This window comes from Petaurus breviceps, unplaced genomic scaffold (assembly GCF_028583685.1).
Source record: "Petaurus breviceps papuanus isolate PSGF00001 unplaced genomic scaffold, PetGlider_PUasm1.0 221, whole genome shotgun sequence".
Taxonomy (NCBI): Eukaryota; Metazoa; Chordata; class Mammalia; order Diprotodontia; family Petauridae; genus Petaurus; species Petaurus breviceps.
Window position 1 is genome coordinate 12013171 of NW_027185877.1, and position 17658 is coordinate 12030828.

At 33.9% G+C, this 17658-nt stretch overlaps 1 protein-coding gene and 1 pseudogene across 2 annotated transcripts in view; both read left to right on the forward strand.

Annotated features, from left to right (window-relative positions):
• Positions 1–12907, forward strand: part of ERGIC2 (ERGIC and golgi 2) — a 62470-nt gene extending 49563 nt beyond the window's left edge. For both annotated transcript variants that reach the window (XM_069094887.1, XM_069094888.1), the window contains 4 exons: positions 2910–3007; positions 10913–11075; positions 12220–12302; positions 12716–12907. In XM_069094887.1, the coding sequence (XP_068950988.1) occupies positions 2910–3007; positions 10913–11075; positions 12220–12302; positions 12716–12781 (410 nt within the window). In that variant the 3' untranslated portion in view covers positions 12782–12907. The remainder of the gene's footprint in view (positions 1–2909; positions 3008–10912; positions 11076–12219; positions 12303–12715) is intronic.
• LOC138166317 (cyclin-dependent kinases regulatory subunit 1 pseudogene) lies at positions 4803–9848 on the forward strand (annotated as a pseudogene).
• Positions 12908–17658: the final 4751 nt, after the last annotated feature.

Below are 17658 nucleotides of genomic sequence, written 5' to 3' on the forward strand. Positions count from 1 at the left end.
ATGATTTTTAAGGTCCAAAAGTACACTGCTAGTTATAAAAGCATCTGTAGAATTTTTATAAACGTACATTTCTTTTTATGAACTATTTTAGTTGTAGTTACAGAGTTAGAAAAATAGATTAATTTACCTCTTCTTATTTCTTGGAGCACTCAACTTATAATGCTTTTTATTTTTGACTTAGATATATATCTTCAGTAATGTGCCTGACAGCTGAAATTATGTAATGCCCCTAAAAATTGCAGTTATACAGACAAGTATGAAGTATTCAGTGACCAAATTCAAATTGAGACTTTTCTCTTAAGGCTATACCTATTTTTAGCATTATAAAAGGATCACAGATTTTTAGACCTCACAGTGAGTCCCAGTTTCTTTTATAAATGAGAAAAATAAAGTTAAATGAATTACTACTTAGATATAGACCCAAAACTAAAATCAATCAAGGCTCCTGATCCAGGATGATGCTAGATTGCTTGCATAAGAGTCTATAGGCTTCATTTAAATAGTCTCTATTAAAACATTTTAAATGATAAAATTCATAAAATTAGATTTGCATATCATTTTTTAATCAACTTAGCTTAGCAGATAAGAAAGCTAGCTTGCCTTTTCAAAGGTCCCGTTGCTAACACATGTACTACGTGTGGGACCCTAGGCAAGTCAAATCTTTCAGTGTTCCTCAGGCATCTGTAAGATTCCAAGTTGTAAACAATTGATGTTTTTCATCGCTAGAAAGAATTTCCTTACTTGTAATTCTTCATATTAATAACATCACATATCTAGACCAAAAAAAATTGTTTTGAAGTATACTTGTTATTTCAGACTTATTTTGATTTTGCTGGTGGCTTTTATGATTAAAGTATAGAAGAGCTATGTAAAGTTAGTTAACTAATTGAAACTTGATCGAAATTAGAAATTAATAGTTAAATTTATTTAGTTAATTTTGAATTATGATATCAATTTAAAACAGATGTTAAAAAGTAGGGCAAATAACTATGTTGAGGGAACAATTTTTATGCCCTGCCTGCTTATTTATTTTTACCTACTTTTATATTTTCATGGACAGTATTAAATTTTTTTCCTTTAGATAATAGCTGTTAAAAAAAACAACTCCTTAGAAATTTTAAAGTGCAGCTTTTTTGGTTTGCTTTTTTGGTTTTTATAGTGACCCAAAGAAACCATGGGAGAGGTTTTTGTTATAATCAGTTTCTTGACATAATCCCTGATATCTCAGATATTTTTATCTAGTATTGCTCTGACTAAATTTTGGCTCATGTAAGAAATGTGAAGATATTCCTGATAATATATGAGTTTTTATGTTTTGTGTTAATCCCATTATAACTCTATTTTATCTCACCGTAAATAGTGTTTGTAAATGATGTATGGTTGTTGATGCAGCTTTAAAAATAAAACATTTTTGGTACTAAATTGGTTATTTTACTTAGAATTATTTGGCTTGCAGGGCTGCTTGGATTTTGGGTGGCCTGTGAAAAATGTAGAGGATGTAACTATGATTCAGGTCATCCTCAGACCTCCAAGGCTGCTCTCAGAGAGAGCTAATAGGGTTCACTAGCCCTTTAAGAAGAAGTGATTAATAGGCTCAATACCCTTGGGCAGGCCTACAGAACATAGGGTCCACAGAGAATTCCACCTCTTCCTCCTCAAGCTGCTGGGAGTGGGTCTTTTTTATTTTTATTTATTTATTTTGGAGGGGGAACGCAGGGCAGTTGGGGTTATGTGACTTGCCTAGGTTCACACCACTAGTGTTAAGTGTCTGAGGCTGGATTTGAACGCAGATCCTCCTGACTCCAAGGTTGGTGTTCTGATCACTGTGCCACCTAGCCACCCCTGAGTGGGTCTTTTTTAAAAGTTAAAACAAAATTTTCAGCTTGTCCTAAAACATTATAGTTAACTATTATCTTCCAATAATAGGTTTTGTGAAAAACAAGTGTTAATTACCATGGAAGTTTAAAAAAAAAAAGAGGTACTAGATTAATTCTATACTTTGAACCAATATATATGTTTTCTGTTTTATCTCTGGTGACATTTAAAAGTATTTCATTCAAATAACAGTTGTTCATATTCTAGGAAATTGTTCATGGAGGCTGTTGCAGCATTAAATATGAAGAAAATAAAATGTCATATATTTAACATTATATGATCCTATGAGAACATATGTTTAATAAGGAAAAACCCAAAGTAAATGATTAGATCTTAACTGAATCATTCATTTTAGAAATATATAGTTAAGACCAATTTATACCACTAAAATTATCTGAAAGTTCCATGAAACTTGGGGGGGGGGAAGGGAAGAAGGGGAGAAAGCTTAAAATAACTTTAAATAATCACAAAGCATTTATGGTCTGAAAATTTCAACACACTAGTTCTACAAATAAAATGTTTTAATGTCCAGGAAGTGTCTTTTAGGTCTGTTATCTTACCCTTTACATTTAAAAATTCTCGCCTAATTTATTTAAAGTCCTAGAGAACATTAAATTCAGGAGTTAGAGTGAAATGCCATTGTAGCATGAGTCAGGCTCACACTTATCCAGCATAATTACTGTCAAAGACCATCTACCTAGTCCAACCTATAACCTAAACAAGAATCCTTTCTGAAACTTCCACAACAAATGAACACCCAACTTTTGCTTAAAGACCTCTTGTGAAGGGGGAACCAACTACCTCTTTAGGTAACTCATTCCACTTGTAATTGATATAGATGGTCATTTTGGTACCTTAAAACTGTTTTGCCAGATTTCATGTACATCATTAATAAATAAATCGTGTTTATTAGTTGTTATTTGGTAGTAATGGGAAGTATTACCTTTCATGAAAAAAAGGCATATATTGAATAGAGTTTTCTAAGTACTAATTTTTTTGATTGACTCTGGAAAACTTTTCTTATTTTATTCTAGACAACCAGATGTTCCAGTATTTTATCACAGTTGTGCCAACAAAACTCAATACATACAAAATCTCAGCAGACACTCACCAGTTTTCAGTTACAGAAAGGGTAAGTTAATTCCAGATTAGCAAAATAATCTGATGATAATTATTAGTTTTATAGTCTTTTCTAAAAAATTGATCTTCAATGAGGTTGTTTTTTTTTTTTTTGCCTTTTGGAGGGCAGTTGGGGTTAAGTAACTTGCCCAAGGTTACACGGCTAGGTTTTTTGTGTGGGTGTTAAGTGTCTGAGGCCAGAACCAAACTAAGGTCCTCCTGACTATGGGGCTGGCGCTTTACTCACTGTGCCACCTAGCCACCCCCTCAATGAGGTTTTTCTTAAGCTCAGAACTTAAGAATGAAAATGTATCAAAACTAATATGTGTTCATATTGGCAAATAATTTAACACTAAATGTAAATGTTTTTCTTCTATTTGTTGCATTGTAACATTTTAGTGCATGGAAAAATGGATTGATTTTGGTTTTTACCTCCTAAAATGCTTTTTAGTTAATCCAGAAATTTTTGAACTTTTTGTATAATATTTAATCTTAATTAGTTTATTTAGGGTAGGTAGGTGGTACAGTGAATAGAGTGCTGGGCTTGGAATCAGGAAGGTTCATCTTCATGAGTTCAAATACAGCCTCAGATATTTTCTAGCTATGTGACCCTGGCCAAGTCACTTAGCCTTGTTTGCTTAAATTCCTCATTTGCAAAATGAGTTGGAGAAGGAAATGGCAAACCTCTCTCCACTATATTTGCCAAGAAAACCCCTAATGGGAAGACTAAACAACAAAAAAAAGTTATTTTAATCTCAAGTAATAAACTACTCCAAAATATCTATTTCTTTAATATGTATATTCCCTTCAACAGAGATCACAACCCCTTCCTGGTTGAAGGAAAATGCTCATTATTTGACCAGAACTCGCTAAACACTGAGGATACCAATAGCAATAAGAAGTCAACACTTGCCTTCAAAGAGCTTACATTTTGTTGGGGGAAGACAACACAGAAAAGGGAACTGAAAAGTGTCGAGTTTGGGGGAGGTGGGGTTGGAGTGGAGGTACCAGGTGAAGGTTTTAAAATCAGAGCAAGTCAGGAACTAGGGCTTTGAGGAGAATGAAGGCAGTCCAGCCTTATCTCCTCTATAAAATTGAGGCTTCAGGAAGAGCTCACTAATGGGAGAAGAGGGAGGGGAGCAGGCCTTGTGGAAGAATATTCCATGGTCAATGGGCCTTGGGAATAGTAAACTGTTTCAGGGTTATGAGACCTTAAGCACTGAGAGAAATTCCAGGACAGCAGTAGAACAGGAATGATTTTGAAATCCAGAGGAAGTTGGGAACAGGGCCAGGAGGAAAATGGCATAAAATATCCATTACCTTGTGGTCAACCATGTAATTAATGATGAACTTTTCTATGGTTGGTTAGTTTGGTTTTTAAATTCTATGCACATAGACCCATATTGAAAACCTTTCCGATTTGTGATAAGTACCTGCCAGATCTCATATCCTAGTGATATAGATAGGCTTTGTGAATCCAGTATAACCTAAATGCTATAATGATGTTACAGAATAGTATGTTTTTAGAGAAATTTTGGTTACCTTTAACTGAAATTTAATTTTAGTGCCTTAAAAATATGTAGTTCTCACAGATATTAAATATAGTAAATTTTGACTTATCTGAGAACAGATGATTTGTATTACATACCTTTATGCCTTGAAGCTGGGTAAAGACGTATGTTTAAACATTTAATTCTTACATTCATTGTGTGACCTGAAAAAGAATTGAGTACAATCACACTTCTTTTCTTCTACCCCCTTCTGGTGAGTAGAAGAGGGATTCTTAAGTATCTCTACAGTGACATAGCATGTCTAGACCTGTCAAAGCATGGCTAGAAGTCGTTATGTTTCATTTAGAGAAGAAACAGGATAAAGTAATGAATTCCTGAGTGGCCTTGCCACTTAATGATAAATGTTTTGTCAACTAGATGTGCTAATATTTGAAAAAAATATTTTCTCTTACCACCCAGCCCATGGCACAGTGATAATTGTTTTTTAAGCTTTGTCAGTAAACATCTTTTTCTCCCTGGGTGTGGTGGAACATACCTGTAGCCCCTGCTGGTGAGGGAGGCTGGCTGAGGCTGGTGGATTGCTTGAATTCCAGGAATTCTGAGCTTCAAAAGGGCCAATAACTAATTGGTATCTGTATTAAGTATGGCACCAATATGTAAGCCCCTGAAGGAGGAATGCCACCTGCAGCCTAAGAGGAGTAAACTATCTCAAGTAGGAAAAACAGCAAATTAAAGCTTCCCCTGGAACCAATTATAACTTGGCTAAAATGGGATATGGAAAAAGGAGTGTGTAGTTATTCCTTCCACATAGCAGAGTGGTGCCTCTGTGATCTAGAAAATTCTCATAAAATTTTTTGACCCCACCTTTGTGCCAGAGAAGAAATAATTGTAGTTCTATAACAGTATACTCAGAATGAAATCATTTACACTAGAAAATGAATTTTTTTGAGACAATATAGGATTGAAAAGAATGGAATGTCATTGATTGGTTAAAAAATACTAATGTTGCAGATATAAGATTAATTTTAAAATTTGCTTATATTTAATTCAGGGAGAGATGCAAAATGTCTCCTGATATTTGGGTAAATGGCTCAAAAACTCTGAATAAATCTCTCACATTTATCATTTTCAATTCTTGCCCTTTAATCTCTTGTAATGAGAATATGAGTATAGTATAGCTTGTTCCAGTGATACTATCTTACTTCAGTGATGGGTTGTAGAGTTCAAAATTCATTATACATTTCTGGCAAGAAAGTCTTATTGAAAGTGTGGTGGATTGTAAGCTTTAACACTCAGATTAATTTGATCAGTAGGCTTTGTGAGATTAAAACTCTTGGACTTTTTAATATGGAGATATTTATTTCACTTTAACAAACATTTAGCAAGACATCATGCTAGAGATATAGCTAATAAAACATTATAGTACCTAGCCTCCAAGAGCTCATACTATAGGAAGAGGAATAGGACATGTACTCAGAAAATTGTAATATAAGCATTAATATGGTTAGTGCATAGGAGAAGTCAGACTGAAGCTGTATGGTGGATTTTTGGAAGGGCAGGATCCTGTTCAGTGATAGGAAAGGCTTTATGAAAAAGGTAGCTCATAAGCTGGTTTTTGAAGAAAGAAGAATTTTGGCAGAGATGAGCTTAGAGTACCTTTTCTACAGATGGAGTAAGCAGAAAAGAGTAGGATAAAATTGGAGAACAAGTAGTCTAGCCTGGGGAGAGCCTTGGACATTATATTAAGGAGTTTGTATTTTATAACATAGTTATTGAGGAATTTTGAGAATCAGTGATGTGAGCAAACCTCTGCATTATGAAAATTATTTGGCAGAATGTGACACATTGATTGGTGAAGGCCAAGTCTAATAATTTAACATCTATTTTCTCTGCCAGAAGGTTGATTTAACAGGAAAGTGTCTACCAAGTTGCAAGGAATTCCTCTACTTTCTTAAGCTCATTATCCTTTTTTTGGTTGTATTGGTCTAGTGAGGAGTGGGGAGGATCTTACAGCTACATAGGGATGAGCTAGCCTTGAGTCAGCTTCCATGCATTTCCATTTTTTTCTTGTCCTTAGTCTCCAGGGCTTTCATCACTTTACAAACTTTCCCTGATATATAAATTCTAGCCTAAAGCTCAGAACTTCCTGTACCTTATTGGCTTCTGAGATTGTTTGCTTCTTGCAGTTGAGGAACTTATAGCACTTAATCCTTGATTAACTTTCTACCTTTTGCCTTCTACCACTCTTATTCTGTGTTAGCTTCTGGTACCTGTTCACTTTTCCCTTGTCTCCATGTATTTGAGATCACAAGAGTATCTTTTCTAGGGTTTTTGCTTTTTTAAAAAATATTTTTATTACTGTCTTTTGTTTTTACATTATATTTATTTATTAATGTATACCCAACCCCCTCACCAAGCTATCCTTCCTTGTTAGAAATATCTTTTAAAACTAAGCAGAACAAACTAATTTATAGCCTTTATTTGATAGCCTATGCAATATTCCAATCCCAATACTTCCCTGCCTTTGCACCAACGAGACAAAGATATTTGTTCTTACCTCTCCCATCGTGCAAGCTTGGTCATTATAATTGCAGTTTACAAATTATTTTATAATTGCATATATTATTATTCTGGCTGTACTCTACTCTGCATCAGTTTTTGTTCTTGTGAATTTTTCATATTTCTTGTTTCTCATAGTGCAATGATATTTTCTTACATTACTGTATCAGTTGTGAACTTCTCTCTTGAACATTTAAAAATCTTTTGATATAATCTCCCATTCTTTTCTTTTTACTCCAGTTTTATATGAGTATCCGTTCTTTCCTGTTTTCTTTGGCAGATTGCCCCCACAATCATGGTATCTTTTTCCCCACTCCTTTTCCTTCCCTTTCCTCCTCTTCTCTCTCTTTCTCTCCTCCCTCCCTTCCTTTTTCTCTGATCTTCAATTTCTTCTTTGTACTGGTTTCTTACTTATAGCCTAGAAACATTCCCTGCATCCCCCCACTCCATCTTTAATTAAAAAAAAAAACAACTCACTGGACCCCTAAAAGCCAAACCCTTAGACAAAAACTATTTTGTTGCCTCCACTCCTTTTTCTATTGTTTTGCTTCTTAATTGCAGTCTTTTTTCTGACTCCATCATTTAACAATAACTGTTAGAGGCATGCGCGTAGCTGGTGTTAGGCGGTTGGCGGCGCGGGCCTGGGGTCCCCCGGGAGAAGCGGACATGTCTCAAACAGATTTACTATTTGGATAAATACGACGATGAGGAGTTCGAGTACTGGCACATCATGTTGCCCAAGGACATAGCCAAACTAGTCCCCAAGACCCACTTGATGTCTGAGTGGAGGAACCTTGATGTCCAGCAGAGTCAGGGATGGGTCCATTACATGATCTGTGAACCAGAGCCTCACATCTTGCTGTTCCGGCAGCCACTGCCCAAGAAACCTAAGAAATGAAAGAGCATGCCACTTCTGTTCTAAGCTATACATAGCTGTCCTTACCTGCTAACATCTTTCTGCTAATAGTGTTGCCTTCTTGTTTCTCACTTGGGATATTTAAGGGATGTTAATACACTGTTTGAAAGTGCTGGTGACTCTCTTGTTTATTGAGCAAAGCTGACACCACCACAACTACCCCATTGGGTGCTCTGATGAATGTATCTTCAGCTGAGCTTTGCTTCCAAAAGTCATGGCAAGCTTTGTATCAAGCTGAACGCAAAGCACCAAGAGTGACTGAAGATTCATCACTGCTTAGTTGTGGGGCATGTATAATTGTTGCCATTTGTGTTTTTCTCCTGCCAGGTTGTGTACAAGGTGACTTAATGGGTTTATATTTTCATTTGCTGGAAACTTTACATTTTATTCAAGAAATGTCTGTTCTGTTTAAATCCCTTGAATAAAGAGGAAGTTTTTGTAAAAAAAAAAAAACAACAAAAACTAATAACTGTTAGATCTCAAGTTACCAAAAGTCTCTTTTAAAAAATTGTTATTTTAAAATTGTGAACTTAAACAAAAATGAACATTTCTTTATACAGAGCAGAATGCAGAAAAAAGATTGTATATGAAACCATGAACCTTAATTTCATACTATTTACTTTTTTTTCAAAAAAGTTTATAATAACCTCCATAAGTTACTTTCAAAATTGTATGCTTGTCCTCATTTTTGAAAATGCTTCACTAAAAACTGAAAATGTTTGCATTCCTTGACATTACCATGGTTATGCCCCTCTAAATTAAAAATCAGAAGAGGAAGAAAAACCTTTGGTGAGCATAATCAAACAAAATTAATTGATAGAGTGGTAGAGTCCATGATGAAATGTCTTTTTCTGTATCTTGAGTTCATCACCTGGGGGTGGGGATAGGGTGTAAATTTGGTCAATCATAGGACCTCTGGAGACATCATGGGTCATTGCAGTGACCAGAGTTTTTGAGTATTTCAGTTGTTTTTCCTTAGAATGTTGTTCTTATTTAAATTGTTCTGGTTCTGTTCACTCTACATCATTTTTTTGTGTCCTAGAATTCTGTGAAATTGTCTAATTTCTCATGGAACAATAGTCTGTTATATTCACTTGCCATAATTTATTTAACAACTCCTCAGTGTTTTCTTGAATACCAAATCTAGTGGTCTTTTCTCAATTCTTAACTTTCTTGACCTCTACAGTATTTGCCACTGCTGATCATTCGCTATCCCTGAATGTTCTCATATTTGGGTTTGTGCTAGTGTTCTCTTTTTATTCCCTTTGCCCTTTCTAAGCTTCTTTTGCTAGATCACCCATATTATGCCACACCTAACTGTGGTTATTCCTCAAGGCTTTGTTCTGGGCGTTTTTTCTTTGTTTATATAGTTTTGGTGACCTCCTTAATTCTAGAAGGTTTATTGTCTTTATACAGATCTCCTAGATCATCTCTGGCTTAATAGTCTCTATCTAGCTATAGACTCTCTCCTTGAGCTTCATCCTTATATCAGCCTGATTTTGGGGGTCCAACATGTCCAGAACAGCTAGGTGGCACAGTAGATAGAGTTCTGTACCTGGAGTCAAGAAGACTTGAGTTCAAATTTGACCTCAGACTTACTAACTATGTGATCCTGGGCAGATCATCATCCTCTGTTTGCCTCATTTTCCTCATCTTTAAAACGGGGATATAATAATATCACCTATCTCCCAGGATCAAATGAGATTAATTGTAAAGCAATTTAGCACAGTCCCTGGTATATAGTAAACACTATGTAAATGTTAGTAATAATAATAAATAATTATCTCATCTTTCCCCCCAAACTCACCCCATTTTTAGACTGTCTTAGTTTTGTCAAGAATATGACCATCCTTCTGGCCAACTAGTTTCTCAGTCTTGGTGTCATCCTTGATTTATTTTTCTTACCATACAGTTCCAATCATTTACCAAGTTTTATAAGTTTTCCTTTAACTCACATAGCCACCACCATAAATCAGGCTCTCATCTCTGCCCTCTATTATTTTGGAATAGTTTTCTAGTTAGTCCTCTTGCTTCATGACTCTCCTTTTTCTATTTTATCCTCCACATGCCTCTTATTGCGATATGCTTAAATTATAGAGCTCTAATTACATACTCCATAAATTCATTTGGCTCCCTGTTTTACCTCTAGGATTAAATATAAATTCCCCTGTTTGGAATTTAAAGACCCTAACCACTAGGTTCCTTCCTATATTTCCTATGTTATAAATTAATCCACTTCACACACAATGGTCTAGCCATTGCTCTTCTCCCTTCTCCATACCTTTATTGACTGTCCTTCATACATGAAATTATACTTCCTATTCTTGGAATCAATATTTAGTTTCAGAGTTTAACTGAAGAGCTATGTTCTACTTAACACCTTTCATGACTCACTCCCCCTTCAACTGAGAATGCCTTTTCCTCAAAAAGTTAATTTTTGTTTATTTTGTATATAGTTTTTATAGTTACGTGTTATCTTCTTATATTGATATGTTGACTTGAAGGTAGGGACCACGGACCATTTTTGTCATTTTTTTTCCTTTGTATCCTGTCACAATTATTTGGTACATAGCCAATTGTTTGTTAATTAATTGTTCTGCGTTTGTAAAGCGAGTTTTTCATTGGACATCCCCTCTAATGAAATCAGCTGCTCTGAACCAAAATAAAACACAATCTAGTAACTTTAAGTATTGGGGGCAGGGGAGAAAAATAGAATGGAAACATGAGAAATTTAGACCTGAGAGGTTGATGTGAAACAAATTTCTTCTCTAATTTACTACCCACTTTTAATTTGCAGGAGCTGTTTTCTGCCTGAATTCCTTAGAATTAGCTTATCAGTCAAAAAATTAAGAAGCAATAGAAATTGACTACATAATGTTGACATACATTATCTGTCTCTCTTTTACCTTTTTCTCCAACTTGGTTGCTTTAGGAACGTGCCATTAACCATGCAGCAGGAAGCCATGGGGTGTCTGGGATATTTATGAAGTATGATCTTAGTTCCCTTATGGTAACAGTGACTGAAGAACACATGCCATTCTGGCAGTTTTTAGTAAGACTGTGTGGTATTATTGGAGGAATTTTCTCAACAACAGGTAATACAATATTTTTTCTATCTTATTTCTGGAAATGCTGTTTATTATGGGAAAAAATGTTGATTCAGAGTCATAAAGGAGGCATGATGCAATGGAAAGAATAATGGATTTAGTATCAGAAGTCCTGGGTTTGAATCTCCACTTTGCCACTTAACCTCTCTGGGTCTCAGTTTATTTATTTGAGCAAAAACCCAAAAGTTTGGATTATGCATTTGTAGTCCCTCCCAGCTCTAAATCTGTGATACTATGACCTAAGTTTGAGTCCTGGTTCAAAAACTATGTGACCTTTGGTCAAGGCTTTCTGATCCTCTGTTTTCTTGTCTATAAAATGGAGATAGTAATACATATATAATCTGTCTTACAAACTTGAGAAAGTTTTGTAAATCATAAAAGCACTATATAAATTTGATCTAATAACAATCTATAATAATTTTTATCAGTTTAGAAAATGTTATTTAGAAGAGATGTAGAAATTAATCTCAGAGTTGATTGAGAAAACTATCTTGTAGTGAAAATAGATAATATATCATGAATTTAGTGTTATTTAAGTTGCTATCACAAAGATTAATAAGATTATAATCCTGATAAATTTGTGTAATTTTCCTAAGAAATGCTGTTGAACAGGGGAAAGATACAGTTTTGCATGGAATTTAATTTATGTGCTTCCTAACTGCATGATCAGAATAGCATGTAATTAAATAATTTATATTTACTGCCCATCATGTTTTTTTAAGTTGTGGTAGTGGACATACCAGTTTTTTCTTATATAAAACCATACTGCCACTTGGATAAAATGTAATTTTGCGATATCATTAATTTCCCAAAAGATATGAAAACAGCCCCCAATGTGTTTTTTTTTCTACTTTGGCAGTTTTTCATAAGTATAATTGGAAAAGTTGGATTTTGAGGGCCTAGGAACTATGTAGCTTTATTTTTTCGTTATAATTTTTAAAAATCCATTATCCTTGAAAGTAACAATTGTGAATTCTCATTAGTTGGTAAGTAAAAGGTGCCATCCATTAAATTATTTGCTCTTTTTCACACCTTTATACTTGTCCAGTTATTTATTCTTAAATGATAATTCAGGAATTAGTTTAAAAATTTGTTGTTTTCTGACAATGTATTTTTATGTGCTTACTTTTAGGCATGTTACATGGAATTGGAAAATTCATAGTTGAAATAATTTGTTGTCGTTTCAGACTTGGAGCCTACAAACTTGTTACTTCTGTAAGTGAGACTAGTAGAGCAACCATCTGAGTACCAGTATTGTGTTTCATATATTGTAAGAATTCAGATAGAAGTTGAGAAGGCAGCGTCAGAATTGGGAAGATCTAGGTTCAATTCTAGCCTCTTAAACTTGCTGATTGTGTAACCCTTTACCTAAGGCATGTTATGTTGCTTAACCTTTCTCTGTCTAGGACAGAGCAGTTGTTGATCTTCATTGATTTAGTTAATTTTGCTTATTTGAGTACTCTCAAACCAGTGAAATCACAGTTGTGGACAAAAAAAAGGGCAGACATTTTTCAGGGTCCCCAATGTATCCAAATTTGAAATGAAAATAAAAGTTTCTATTTTTACATTGGATATATTTTACAAGAATTAAAACTAATAATCTGATCTTTTTCTGTTTTGTTTTTTAGGTCCAGGATGGCCACACAAACAACCACTTACCTCTTACAAAAAATAGTATACATAGCACCTCCTGAGAAGAGGAGAAAAACTTTTTTGTCTGACAAAATCTTTTTTTAATAATAAAATATTGTGCAATATGTTCAAAGAAAAAATATGAATGGGAAGGAGAAATCACACCTTTAAAAAAAAAAAACCAACAACCTTGTGTGTGTTGTGTCTGTTACAAATTTGTTAGAAGATGTCATGAGGCCCATCTTCTGACTGAACCCAGCAGGAGAAAATCTTTGAAGAAAATACCAACTACTACTTTCACAGCAGATGGACAGTCAGCATTAAAATCAGGCCATTATTATTGGTAAGGTAGATTCTTAAAAGAAAAAAGTCAAACTGCATATGAATAAAAAAGTAGGGGACATGGTGAATCCCTTTATTTTTATAAAGACATGTTGGAATCAAAACATGTATCAGGTTACTCCAGACATTAAAAATCAGTGATCAGTCTTGCTATTAACAGGAAAAGAACAGAAATAGTTCCTATGATATAGCCGTATTAATAATTAAGCCATACTAATACAAAGATTCCATTAATTAAGGCTGATCCGAAATAAGAAATGTGACGTAATTCCTTTTTACTATAATTGGATCTTTTAATTATCCAATATGGCTCAAGCCAGGAAGAAGATAAAATTGGAAGTTACTTTGAAGACATTGATGATTAGATATGTAACTAAGCAATATCTTACTGACAATTTAAGAACTCTTTTGGATGGTAGTAGGGAAAACTAGTCCTTTTTAAAAAAAAGGGCTATTTTTCCTTATTTGATCATTTCCTTTGCAAAGAGTTTACAGCTGAAGCAGTGCATCTGTATTAGTGAGAATTAATCTTGTAAAGGAATTAAGACATGGGTTTATTATATTTATATCTGTGCTATGTTGATTTAAGTTAATTTATCCAAGCAATATAAAGTTGAAGAGCAAGTCAAAAGGAGCCAGCATTATGCTTAAAGAAAAGATGCAGGGATTGTTAGATATCAAATGAAGGAGTGTGATTTGTAACATACATGGACTTCGATTTCCTCTTCTGTAGAATGATGGGGTATGACTAAAGTCACTTTCAACCCTAAAATTCCATGGGACAAAGAGACAAATTGCTTTATTTTAAGAATGTCAGGCCTTCAGTTTGCATTTCTGCAGAGTATGCAGTATGTACCTGTAGCCTTAGGCTGATTAAAAATAACAGTAATATAAAATTGAAGGTAAAAATAGGATCTGAACTGCCATTCAAAACTATGTTTTCCTTTTCAATAAACAATGCCAAATGTTAATTTTCTTTTTGTAATAAATACTTGAGGACTTTGGAAGAAGCATTTATTCATTCCCAAAGTTCAAACCATTAAGGGGAAAAGGAATGTGGAAATCTTGCAGGTAAGTAATAGCCCAAATCAGACATATGCTACTATAATAAACTAGAACTTATATGGTAGCTTTGTAGAGAATGGTATGTTAGAAGATGATAAACTAAGAATCTTAAGTCTGATAGACTCAAGAAAGAAGATAGGGGCAAAGAGTTGCTTTTTTCAAAATAATGTTGATAGACATTTAATGTAACAAGGAAAAGCAAGTGTAGAATTGCTGAAGGAACTAAGTTCGCATCTTGCAAGCACTTTGCAGAAAGTAAAAGTAGTGCCATAAAGTATAATACATTAAAAAAGGTGAAAGTCCCTTAATTAACTCATTTTATTTCTTCTCAAAAAGAATTTGGCCCTAGGATTTTGCAATCATTAATGACCTTTAGTTGGATTCTGTGTAACAAAGTATTAGAATTTTACTTTAAATAACAATTTGTAGTGTGTGCTTTATTAAAACACTTTTAAAAATATTAGAGCTTTATCATACTACAAGGTTTGAAGGACTTCATCCAATAAAATGCAATTTTGTTGTTTTGTTCCCCTCATCCATCTCTATCCTTGAGGGAAAAATTCCCCCATACAACACCCTAGATCAACCAATTTAGTTTCAAGAGTTTACAAAGCATGACATGTAGGTTTTTTAAAAAGGCGTTTAAAAATTGCTTAAATAAATTTTTCTTCCTTCTGCCATAATACTTAAAGTTTTGCACATATTTCTTGCTTTAAAGAATGAATCTGTCTGAAGAAAATTGAATTGTTAGTTTCTTCACATCAAATCCAGTTTTCCCACTGATTTAACCCCAAGCAGATGAGTAACCCTTTTGAAAAGGAATTATAAGGGACACCTGCTTGGTAGTTGTTACAGTCAGGGAAATACATCTCTGAGAAGTTGTCCTCAACAAGTAGTTTTCTCCTTTGCACTTTGTGGTTCTACCTATAGCAACTTTCCTCTTTTACCTGGAACTTTCTCTTTTTAATCCTTTTTTTTTTGTCTAGAGTTTAAAAGTATCTAAAAAGAGAACTAAGCAGAAGTATTAACTTTTGTCTAATATTATCCACTGTTTGAAGATGTTGCTAACATGATGCATAATACAGTTTAAGAATTCCTGAATTTGAGACTTCAGTTTCTATAAAATCAATTCGTTCTTTGTTTTATCAGTTTTGCATGTTGACTCAAAACAAAAAATAACTACAAATTATTTTCTTCTGGATAAAAATGAACTACTTACATTTATGTAGTTTACAGCTATATCTGTTAATCCTCAGGTCTTCCTCTTAAAAACTTATCACAAAGCATAAACAATATAAGCACAAGATAGAGAAATTAAATTCTATGATTAAAATGCATCAATGTGAATAAACAGGTTTTAATCTGTTTAAACATTTTTAAAAATTAACCAAATTTCCTATAGTATTGCATGTTTTCTACATATCTGTGCTTTCCTCTTTTCAATCATTCACAAATGATACTTGAAGCAGTTTCTACTACTCTACAATAGACTCTTGATTTAAATAAAAAATTTTAGGTTCATGTTCAAGTTGTACACATTATAAGTAGTCTTTTTAAACTGAGCCTTAGAACCTTACAAGATTTCAAGAAACCATCTTTTTAAAGTGAAACTTAAGCATTTCATATTTTCGTTTCAGTCCTGTATAGCTAGCTTTCTTTTTCAATTTTTGGAATTATGACAGTAGTCTTTCAGCCACCTTTTTGGTGCTTCCAAAAAAAGGGACAATGTACATCATCTCCTCTGGAGTTTTTTGTATGTTTTGCAAAAGTGTGCCAAACCCTGTGTTTGGTCAGTAGTTTGGTTCACTTTAGGGTCAGTAGTTTTTTTTTTTTTAAACCCCTGGTGTTTTCCCTGAAATATTTATACATAGTGATGAGGTAATTTTGTGTTATTTTATTAATAGTGATCAAAATGTCTTGTTTTTAAGCTATTTACTTTTGGGTTTTGTGTTACTTTTTAGGGATCAGTAGGAAGAATCGAAAAAAAAATTTTTTTAAATTCTTCCTTATGGCATAGGACATTTGGAATAAATAAAATGGTGAACTATCAAAGCAACTAATTTGTCCTTTTGATCTAAACAGAAAGAAAACAGTAAGTGCTCAGATACACCCTAACTTCTTCCTTCTCATGACAGCTGCTTAAGTAAAATCAAGTAAGGATTTTAATGTAACACTTAACCTACATTTTTCCTGTATGTGAAGCTAACACCTCATATGGATAAAGACTTATTTTTTCTTTTCTTACAAGAAAGATTTGCACCAAAAAATGTGGGAAAATTAGGGGAAAATTTACTAAAGTGTTTTCCATCTGGAAACTAGTGAACAAGGTTGAATAAAATGGATATGGAAAGTTAACACTGTTCAAGAAAACCTTGTACTTGTGTCTTAGTTACACTGAATTATATGTATTACTCAATTTTAAAAGACGGAACTGGGATACATGCTCAAAACTGTGTATGTTTTAAGTTTTCAAGGAAAAGTATTTTTATACAGGTAAAGAAAAAAAAAACAATCCTAAATGAATCAAAGCTAGTCTCAGTATCTGTAGTACACTTTTGAGAAACAACTAATAAGCTTGTTAACCTTGTGTGTCTAATATTTTGTAAGGAAAAAAAAAAGCTTTAGCATCCTTTTTCCTAAGTGGCTAAGTGAACATTTATGGGCAATGAATACTACAGGATACCTTTACAAATGAAAGCAAGCAGGTGCTTATTTAAACAAGTCACAATTCCAATAAATCCTTTATTTTAGTTTTAAAAAATATTTTAAATTTAAAAAAAAAAACTTGGGACTAGCCTGATTCTGTCTTTCTCCCACCCTACCTATGTGTAATTCCAGGTTGGGAGCAGTGGATCAAATAAATTGGGGGAACACTTGCTCAAAGTGCTCCCCTGGATATCAGAAGAGTTGCATCTGGAGGCTCAACTCTGTTCCAGTTAAGCATCTGCTGCTATGCTCAGTAAGCACTTACAACGTATGGCCAAGTGCTGGTTTTCTTTATTTTTTTTAAATTTAATGATAACCAGAATCAAGAAAGCATCTTTCTAGGACCTTTTTTTGGTGGGAACCTAGGACATTTGTTCCTGTTTACCTTTTGTGGCTAACGTTAGGTATGGCAGAACAATAGGTAGGAAGTGACAAAAGTGTGAGTGAGACATTTTGGGAGCTAATTTTTGAGATAGGCATTACCATGTATGTGGATAGAGAATTACTTAAGAATCATGGAGATCATTTTTTGAGTCCCACCTCTTAAACGTATTAACTGTATACGGTGCCTCCAGGCCGTTCTCAAAGGCTAAGTTGCAGAACAGTTGATTTTTGATAGATGGTACCTTCTCCCTTAGAAGTTATAGTTTGAGCATAGATAAGTTTGGACCAAAAAAATTAGAAAATTTGAGACTAATTTTAAAGTGTTTATATTGTCAGATAACAACATGTGGGGTCTTAGGCAATATTCTGTTCACAGAGCAGATCTATTTACTGTGAAGTCTATTAGACTAATATAGGCCAAATAAAATATAATTGACAAGGT